We start from the raw sequence: 10773 nt of genomic DNA, 5'->3' as shown, positions 1-10773 counted from the left end.
TTGGTGGTCTGTCCGTAAATAGTTGTTGGTGGCCATCCCCAGCAAGTTCGCCTAGACAGCTTAAATCACATACCAATATAGTAACCTTAATCTGACGTCAGAGACTCGACTCAGATTTTTCTCCGCTGGGAGTTAACTTCCATTTTTATGCAAACTATGTGAATAAATCTTCTTTTGTTTTATTCACCAACATGGCGGCAATGCAAACCACCTATTTATATAGGTAGAAATTAAGAAAATAAAGATTATTGTTGTTACCTTATTTGTGTTGAAGCAACCTCGTTCCCAGGAGAAAAAGCCCTGGGAACGAGGTTGGTGTTGAAGGTGTGCCATAAGCAAGCTGTATTCGTGAGTTCTTAAGAAACAGTTGAAAGATTACAAAGTGTTGCTTATTAAACAAGCACTATAAGAGGGACCTTGTGTTGGCCGAGCCGCTAATCATGCTGTGAACATCGTAGAGTCAGTGCAGTAAAATACAATAGAATGTTGCCAGAATAAATTTAAAATTTGTATGCGCATTTAATTACCGTGTGAATAAAGCTTGAGATTTGCTAATTTGTTTTTGCGACTCAATTACAATATATTTTGTCCAAAATACTCTTTCAATAACTTGGGTTATTTTTTCAAGACACGTTTGGCTTTATTTCTTGAAAAACCGATTCCATAACGTTTACTTCCTACTTGCTCACTATATCCGCCATGTGACGTTGAAGCGGTGATTGTGTGACAATAGCGGGAAGAGCTATCCCAGTTTATAGTACAGGTCCCTGTTTAATCGTCCTATATTAGTAAAGAATAATAATTAATTATTGTTCCACGAGCGCGCGTTGGATATGAGATGATAGATAGCCAACGAGGCGCGAAGCGCCGAGTTGGCTATCTATCATCTCATATCCAACAAGCGCGAGTGGAATAATTGTTTTATTAACTGAAAAATCAAGTAATATTGGTAGGCCTTGCTGATTTCCTTTTCAAGAGCAACCAGAACAATTTATGGTCGCTAATTCTCGGGCATGGTATAATGGCTCATATACCATGGCCGCTTAGCCAATTAAAACCCTGGAATTGCATTATGCAATGATCCAGTTTTTAAAACATCTGATATTTGAATAAAAAACTGTACTCTCTCACTGTCCTACCGTACATCGTTGCCCGTTTGCCAAGCACCTTGGAGGGTATACCTAAGTTTTAATTTCTTGGACACCAGGTGACGACATACATGGAGGCACCACTGCCTCCTGACGCAAACAGGTGACACGCCAAGGTAGAAATTTAATTACTTTCAGTTCTTTTCATTCGGAGTAGTCATCGATTTTAATATTTGTTTATTTTCAATCTTCTCAACTGACAGTACACTTTGAATTACAATTACTCTACATTAAAAAAAACATCTTGCGGTCCGTTTTAAACGGCAAATTGAACTTACGTTTTTTTCTTCTTTGGAAACCTATCAAAAATCTGAAAAACAAGAAATTCATGCTGGACTGAGTTAGCAGCTCGCTTAGTTCTTGCCTATGTGCCATTTCATCTAAATGGCACATCTCATGACAAGTGCAAATGTATGTCTCACATCTGTTAGACTTCAGGTGGCCACTAATTTCAATTTTTTTCAATTCTTTGTTTCTGACAGAGTGCAAATTACGAAATAACAGTTGTTGTGCGCCAGGGAGGAGCCAGATAAACGCCGAAAAAATTTACATAAGAAAGGTTTTCTTGGGGTTTCCAATCCCCACGAAGTAAATACAAAAGGAATACATGTCTAATCTTAATCTAAACTATCGCTTATTTTCTCTGGGAAACACATATAGGAGAGATAAGGGACTATTGAAAATAGACCAACGTTTCTCAGTTTCTGAAGGTAATCAGAAAACTCTAGAGCTTGTGAACCCGGACGGTCATAAACACTCGTTTTCCATTCTCGTTCAGTTGCAAGACCGTGGCGGATTGTAATTTAATTTTACTTCAAGAGCTAGTTGATGGAGAATTCTGCGTGTCAAGTATTGCTGCAATACCAGCCTTCAAGTTCAGAAGTTGAAGAACTCTTCACGACTTACATTATTTGTTCCGTCATCAACGCTTTTTCTTCTTATACTACCATCTTGTTGAACTCTCTCACTATCCACGCGATGAGAAAATCTATGCTGATGCCGAAACCTTTGATGACATTGCTTCTTAGTTTGGCTGTTTCTGATCTTGGTGTTGGATTGCTGGTCCAACCATTTGCAATCGAATTGCTTGTCAAGTGGCTGCAAACGGATAATCCTACATGCACTACCTATACCGCTTTTACCATCATCATAACTTTGTTTTCCTTTGCGTCCTTTTTCAGTATTACATTGATAAGTGCAGACAGGTTCTTGGCTATTCATCTTCATCTCAGATACCAGGAACTTGTGACTCTCAATAGAGTTGTTATTGCTACAATCTCAATTTGGATCTTCAGTGTATTTCTTTCGCTAATCATGCTTTGGATCCCAGCGACTGTTACCTACGTGATTTTCGCCATTATCGAAGTTATCTGTCTCGTCACCACAACATTTTTTAACCACAAGATTTACTTGGCTGTTCGTCGTCACAATAACCAAATTCAAGCTCTTCAAGTAGAAGAGGCAGCAGAGAATAGCGAGACCGGCGCAAATGTCACCAGGTTGAGAAAAACAGCTCTGGGTACATTCTACGTGTATCTCTTGTTTATGGTCTGTTACTTGCCAAATATTTCTAGTTATGTTCTCATATCAGTCTTTGGATCTGGTACAGCCATAAAAGGCTTATCGATGTACACCCTGACTCTGGTATTTCTTAATTCATCTCTCAATCCTCTGATTTACTGCTGGAAAATGAGACACATTCGACACGCGGTCGTGAACATACTGAGGAATACATTAACTAAGCTAAGCTGCTGTTGAGCAGAAATGGCGCAATGGACGGTGACAGCATTCGCCTCCCACCAATTTGACCCGGGTTTGATTCCAGGGGCGGACGCCATGCTGAAAGGGTTTTTCTCGCGTTCTCCAGTTTGGTTTTCCGCCCTCCACAAAATACATTTCCAAATTCCAATTTTTCGGGTACCAGTCTCTCTGATTAGTGGGCAGATGGCATGGGTGGGCTGTTATCCTATGACATCAAGCTAGGTCCCGTGGCCTGAGGTGTCTTGAGTTCTACAAAACTTTGTCGTGCCTCCAGACTTCCAACACTTTTCCTAAGAGGTGAGCCGATCCAAGGATGAAAACGATGATGATGATGACGATGATGATGATGATGATGATGATGATGATGATGATGATGATGATGATGATGATGATGATGGTGATGATGATGATGATGATGATGATGATGATGATGATGATGTGAGGCGACAGAGTTCCTCCAACTTCTTAATGACGTCCACCCAAGCTTGGCTTTTACTATGGAACTTGAACGGAAGGGCTCAGTCCCCTTCCTTGGCGCAGTTATCGGAAGGTCTGGCAATAGCTTAACAACTAAATTTTATAGAAAACCAACTAACACAGGCCTCCTGCTCCATTACCAGAGCCACGTCCACAACAGGATGCAACACCATGGTTGATCGCGCGTATCACTTCTCTTCGACTAAGCTAATTAAAAGGAAGCTTTCTCGAGTGAATGTGACAAGCTGCGCATCATGTTTTCAAAGATCAGCGTTCAGCCAATCGTGTCCGCAAAGATATACAATCGCTAGGATCCAAGATCGAAGTCAAAGTATTATTATTATTATTATTATTATTATTATTATTATTATTATTATTATTATTATTATTATTATTATTATTATTATTATTATTATGGCAGTAAAAACTTCTGGATGCCCAGATATCCTAAACAATGATTGGGCGGTCAGCCGTAGCCAATCAATGCAACGACCAAAGTCCTTACAATTAAAATCCCAACTCCTAATCATAAAGATCCTAGTAATTAAATTCTAAAACTATTTACTATCCATAAAATCCTCAATCTAAATACTAAAACTTCTGTTCCTCACGATGGAAACACTTAAAAAAAAAAGTATAATAAAACGCCTAATGTCCATTGTTTCATAAGCTTAAAGCGCCTCGCAATATTGAGTGAGCTTTTTGACTTGCGCTCACTGATGCACCATTTCAAACGCCTCCCCCTGCGAGTAGAATTCTGTGCTTGTGCCATTACTATTATCATTATTATTATTATTATTATTATTATTATTATTATTATTATTATTATTATTATTATTATTATTATTATTATTATTATTTATGAGCAGCTACTAAAAGAAGCTTATTGTTGTATAACCAGTCAGTTTTTTTTGTTCTACATTAGGTCCTTTCCCATCTGTTAAAGCAGAAAACCAAATGTTGTCATTTCGAAGTCATCTTGTTTGTGTGTTGTTTTTGTTAAACTGTAAGAAGCCTCCATGACTTTGACTTTGTTATACCGCACGCTGCTGTGAAGAAAACCTAAAACCGCGCAGACAGTTTATGTTGATGCAGATGAATTAAAGTTATACAGAAAAATCTACTGTTTAGGTGATTGGCTTAATTCCAAGGTTTTCCTTTTGCTTGTTGCGCGCATTCATTTTTTTTACGAATAGTAACGGTTGATTGTCTCTATCATTCATGTCGCACGAAATGAATTCACTTTCGTTCCTTAACGATAATGTTTTGAAACTGATACTAACCGCTTTTTGCCATTTTTTCGCAATTTAGACAACTTTGAGTTTTGCCGTATCAAGGTAGCTGTCATCTTTGGGTTCACGCCACTAAAAGCCTTTTATGAAAACTTGAAACGAAACCTAAGTGTAGGCTTTTAACAAAGCTCATTTCTAAGCACCTATTAAGTGTACACTACACTTGAACGTCTTTAATAAATACAGATGCAAAGAAAATTGAAGAATAATACGCCATTTTGGATCCTTGAAAGTTAGATTCCATAAAGCAATTAACAACTTTGGATTTACATGGTGAGTTACTAAAAGCTTTTGAAAGTACACGCTTTTAATGCAGCGAGCAATTCTAAAGTGTACAATTTACTTTAGATCCTTTGATAAATAGTGAGTGTAAACGAAATTGAGGAATTTTATCCTCTTTCAACCCAGACAAGACAACATCATGCTCTATTTTTCGCCCTGAAGTTTAGTTGAGTCTAGTAGAGACGCTTTCCATTTTCCTCTTTGTGTACCTTTCCGACAGACGAAACCTCCAAGTCTGTTTGGTTTACAAAGATCACGTGACCGGATGTTGTTCATCCGCGGAGAGAGACTATCAGGCGACAGGATCCATCAAACGAAAATAGCCGGATGGGAACAACAACTTCCTCGAAATGTATACGTAAACGTAATCAAACCCCAAAAAGGAACGCTGACATTGTGTAACGTCTGCATCACTTACATCCTCAGCGAAATGCTTTTGCCATTGCAAAATCGAGTTTCAAACGTCCCGACACGTGTTTTTCTTTAAAATATAAATGAGAATTAGAATGTGGCAAATGTCTCAAGTGATGATCTCGGTTTTTTTTAGGGAATATTCTAAAAGAAATAAATGCGGAAGAACTGTTCCTTGACGCACATTGGAATTATACGGATTTAAAGCTATATGGCTCAAGGATGTAAATTCATGTAAAAGCTACTCAAGATCAAGTTCAGCCTGAATGTGAAGTGAGGCTTTGCTACCCTCAGGCCTGAATACTCAAGATTCACGGTTCAAGTCACTTGCGTTAAGAGCTAGAGATTGAAACCTTTTCAGAATGCACCTGTGCAGCTCTAAAGTAACATGTACACATGAAGACGTCAATGGAACTCACCAGGAACTGGGATGAAATACTCCTAATGTTTGAAATATTACTAAAAGCTGTGAATATATCAAGTTATTAATGCACTTGGGAAGTTTGGACTTTGCTTTACTTCAATTTCCGTTCGAGAAGCTATAGTCGGTGCTCTTAACTATCTCCTCAAGATACTCTCACATCTCTCTCGTTCTATCCAAACTTCCTGCGTATATTCGTGACTCGCTTGACGCACGATAAACGTCAGCCATTTTTCAGGTAATTATGACTATTATAAGGTTATTAAGGGCGAGTTGCTCTGGTTTTCTCAGCCTAAACTCCGTTTTGATAGGTGTTGGCACTACAGCTTTGTTCAATGTTAGTTAATTCCAAAACGTGGTGAATATCATCGCCTAAAGTTAGTAATTTTGCCTCAATCCGGCTCTATAGCTACCATAATTAGCTGACATGTATTGTACATGGTCTCTTGCAAGAGGCTTCCCTTACCACTGTGCTTAACTAAAAATTTCTTAATGTACCTTATGTTTTAATTATGTTTAAGGGGTTTGCGCCTCGCAATGGTCTCGTTGTCCCGTTTTGTGGAATAACCTTTGGACCAGTCATTAGTTTGTTCCTTGTAATTCTGTTTTGCTCAGAAAAGCTCATTGACGGAAGTCAACGGAATGAGAACTGGGATATGAAGTTTAACACCAAGAAATCTAAACGTCTCTGTATCACGAATAAAAGAAACAGATTAGTAACCTCCTACAGCCTTGGAACCCAGCGTATTCCGTTGTCAACAGAAGAAAAAGATTTAGGAGTGTTAATAAGTCACAACCTGTCCTGGCATAAAAATATCATGGCCAAAGTAAACACGGCAAATAAAGTCCTACCTTTGATCAAGAGAGCTTGCGGTACTTGTACCCAACCCCAAGCACTACTTAAATTATACATTCATCTAGTCAGACCACATATTGAATTTGCCTGGCAGGTCTGGTCTCGATATCAACAATTTTTGATTGACACAATAGAAAGAGTTCAGCGAAGAGCTACAAAACTGATTATAAAGGATAGGCCTTACGGAGAGAAACTTCAGGAACTGAATCTTCTTTCCTTGGCATTGAGGAGACTTTTTATGGACTTAGGTTTTCTTTTTAAGTGCATGATGGACCTTTACGACTTGGATCTGTCTAATTATCTTGTGACAGCTAACGAAAATTCTAAATTACCTGTTCAAAATAAGACATGCAGGAACCAATGTTTTAAATTTTTCATATTTCTTTAGAGTAGCTAAATCATGGAACAATCGCCCATCACATTTAAGAAAAACTGAATCGTTAAAGGCCCATTTCCACCCTTGATGCAGCGTGGTCGTTTGTTTTTGTTTTGAAATCGCGCTATTGTTATTGGCGCACTCTGATTGGTCAAAATAATTTTATCGAGGCTGACTCAAAACACAGCTTACGGATATTACTACATTCTCTTGATTTATTCTTCTTCTTTTATTATATTTCTAGTTTAATACTGTAAATATTTTCCACTTGATTATGTATGCATGTGTGTACTTATTTTTGACTTAAGTAGCTGTTTAATTTTTAGTTAATGTAGGCTTTAGGTAACCCTTTAGTGAGGGACGTAGAACCTGTTTAGGATTTTCTTGCCTTTGTATTACCAAACTATTAAAGTAAAGTAAAGTAAAGAACGTGCAAATTTGGCGTTCTTCCGTTTGCGTGGCTGAAGGCGACAGTCTTTTCACTGATAAGTGGTATAAAGAACGAAATCAGCTGTTACAACCCAAACTCATTTAAATACATACGTCATACATAAGTAATGGCAATTTGATAGGCCACCCACACGCAAAGCCGGATCGTGTGCGACAAACTTGTGTATTGTAATATTTCCCTTCCCGCCAGAAAGGTGACCACTGCGCTACTGAAAAAAAAGCCTTTTCCATTTAAGTTATTTCTTTCTGAAATTCTCTCCAAGTTCTATACAATGGCAGACGCTGAAGACCTCCACTCGCCGTTCATTGCCAATTGCGTTTTCAATGCTTTCCTAAGTTATACTTCTGTCATGTTAAACATTTTGATGATACACGCGATCAGGAAAACGTCGTCGCTGCAGATACCTTCAAAAACGTTGCTTCTGAGCTTGGCTGTTTCTGACCTTGGAGTTGGTTTAATCGTTCAGCCGCTGTACATTGTAGTTCTTGTCACGCAGATAGAACAAAACACTAGCAACAAGGTGTTCGAGGTGTTTATTGGAATATTGAATATTTTTGCTCATGCTTCATTCTTTAGTGTGTTGGCTCTGACGGCAGACAGATTCTTAGCCATTCATCTTCATCTCAGATACCAGGAACTTGTGACTCACAAGCGTGTTGTTTCTGTGGTGATGTCAACATGGGTATTGAGCGCAATTCTTTGTCCTCTCGATTCATTGTGGCTACCACGCGAAGCGATTGTCATTTACCTTGTTATTAATATTGCCGTCCTCGTCACTTCAGCGCTACTTCATTACAAAATATTCGTAGTGGTACGACACCAGATGAGGCAAATTCAAGCCCAACAAGTTCAACAAGTAATACAGAATGGCAAAATAGCAAATATCACAAGATTAAAAAAATCTGTAGCCTGTACTTTTTACATATACATAGTGTTTCTGGTTTGCTATGTTCCTGCGATTTGCCTTACGCTTTCTAAAATGATTTCTAGGTCAAATGGCCCTGATGTTTGGTCATACTATGTTAACTCGCTTGTATTTTTAAATTCGTCTTTAAATCCTCTGATTTACTGCTGGCAACTGCGATGTATTCGACAAACTGTCTTCACGATGCTGCGAAACGTTTATTATACATATAGGAAAACACCGGAGACAGTGAGTGAACTGACTGTTTCGTTAGGGTAATTCTTTTTGCGAGTTTAGCGTTTATAATTATTCATTGTTGAATATTGTTGATCTTTTTGTACAATGTTCTTACCTTTGTAACTTTCTAGTTTTATTTATTTAGTGCTACGGTCTTTACAGCGGTTACCAATAACACGCGACCTATCGCCTTCAAAAGACTCCGATAAAGTTGCGTTTTGGTGGACGTCAATCATAGAAAAGCCGTTGAAATTATTTTGAATTCGGAGACCATTTCAAGGTAACAGAACCAAGAAATTGAAAGTTTTATCCGCTGACAGATGGTAAACTTTATGAAAGTTGATATCCAAGCAAGATTATCTAAAAAAATGGGCATTGTTTAGACGAAGCAGTTTTTTTATGAAACAGTTGAAATCGCTACACCTGATAATAAATCAGCGATGCGTGCAAGTGAGTATATTATCACGTGCAGTGAAAATTGAAATTTTTAATTCAAAAATACCTTTTATTTGCGCTTGATCTGGCTCGAGAATCAATTTAAATAAAGTTTACTTTCTCTTAGCGAGGTAAAATTGTTAGTTTCTTGCCGGGTTACCTTGCAATCTTGTCAGAATTCAAAATAATTTCAACGGCTTTTGTTTGATTGACGTCCACCACAACGCAACTTTATCCGACTCTTTTGAATGCCGTAGGTCGCGTGTTATTGGTAACCGCTGTAAATAAAGGATTTACTTACTTATTTGCTTACTTACTTACTACTAAGGACATTTCAGGTCAGGTGAAAACAAATTATCTTAACGTGTACCGAAAGTGAAGAATTCTACTATATACCTTAAGCATTCATCAAGTTCAGAACTTTTCAAGCTATTTGTATTGGAGTCTTGCAGGATTCAAATTACACTGTGTAAAAAAGATTCGTATCCTTCGAGTAACTGGCATCCGAGTCGCCAATGCATCGGCTACTAAATGAAACACAACAGTAACATGGATTCATGAACCGTTAAAGAGAAACAACGGAATGATTTTTTTCGTTATAAGCATTATATTTCCCAGTTCAATTAGTCTTGTTTATTACTCAGTAAAGCTTCGCAAAAACTGAGGAGAAGATAAAATTTGCATTTTTAGTTTGAGGGCTGTCAACATTTCCTGTGCAAACCGTAATTACACTCTATTAAGTTACCTGTTATCATCAGTAGTATTTCAATAAGTCTATGCGGACGTGACCAAGACACCTATCAAAGAGCAATTTGTTCCGTTATGAGATGACAAGTTGGACTGTTTAGACTGAAGTTTTACATGTATTAATCCGTATTTGTACTGTTCATTTTATTTGGTCAAAATAAAAATGTTCTTAACTGACTCAGGCTGGGTAATGCTCTTTGTATGTTCTTAAATTTTAGTTAATCTCAGCCTCAAAGTTCTTATAAAAAAGGTTCTTATAAAAAATAAAAAGGGTAAACATACTAAAGCCAAAAAGGTCGCTATTCACCCCACTCATAGAGAATTCCATGAACGCGGTGGCAAAACAACTACTTTGATGGTGGCCGACGAGTATTGCCGTTGCATTTCGTAATTCGAATATAACGATGGATGCTCCACCGGCAAAAGCTGAATAGCGAGGTTAAGTAGCGGCGACGTGTGACGACGCCAGCGATCGAATACCAGATGAAAATAAATAAAAGAAAAAAAAAATAGAAAAAAAAAACACGATAAAGTTATATAACCCTTTACCGTCAAACCAGTATTAAGCGGACACCCTCGGAACCCTTCCAAGTGTCCGCTAATACAGGTTGTCCGCTGAAAACAGGTTCCCTTAGAATTCGTCTCAAAAGGGTCATATTAACATTCCTCAGTATTTAAAGGCCTTGAAAGGTCCAAATACCATTCTCGTGAACATATACGATAACTGTGGAATGCCTTATTCCCATAAGCAGTGGCAAGTATATGTGATCATTTGCTTTTAATATTAGAAGATGTAAAGCGTAACAGTGTCTATATTGATTCAATTATGTAGAGGTTCACACAATCAAAACAAGAATAAAAGTTCTGTACAAACAATATGGAATAAATAAAATGTTACGTTTCTGTGGTTCGTGCAGCAGGCTGGCAAGAATATTTTGTACAAGTAGACCACAACAGTAAACTCTAAGCGAAAAA

At 37.8% G+C, this 10773-nt stretch overlaps 2 protein-coding genes across 2 annotated transcripts; both read left to right on the top strand.

Annotated features, from left to right (window-relative positions):
* Positions 1-1487: 1487 nt before the first annotated feature.
* Positions 1488-3720, top strand: LOC146457998 (histamine H2 receptor-like). The gene has a single exon (XM_085091268.1). It carries the CDS (start codon positions 1977-1979, stop codon positions 2904-2906), a length of 930 nt encoding a protein of 309 aa, XP_084947394.1. The 5' UTR covers positions 1488-1976; the 3' UTR covers positions 2907-3720.
* A 1360-nt stretch (positions 3721-5080) lies between these two features.
* LOC146457997 (adenosine receptor A3-like) lies at positions 5081-10280 on the top strand. Its single transcript, XM_085091317.1, has one exon. The coding sequence runs from the start codon at positions 7747-7749 to the stop codon at positions 8656-8658; it is 912 nt and encodes a 303-aa protein (XP_084947443.1). The 5' UTR covers positions 5081-7746; the 3' UTR covers positions 8659-10280.
* Positions 10281-10773: the final 493 nt, after the last annotated feature.

The sequence above is a fragment of the Pavona decussata genome, unplaced genomic scaffold (assembly GCF_977016875.1).
Source record: "Pavona decussata unplaced genomic scaffold, jaPavDecu1.1 SCAFFOLD_234, whole genome shotgun sequence".
Taxonomy (NCBI): domain Eukaryota; kingdom Metazoa; phylum Cnidaria; class Anthozoa; order Scleractinia; family Agariciidae; genus Pavona; species Pavona decussata.
The sequence above is the reverse complement of the archived record's forward strand: the minus strand, read 5'-3'. Positions and strand labels throughout refer to the sequence as shown.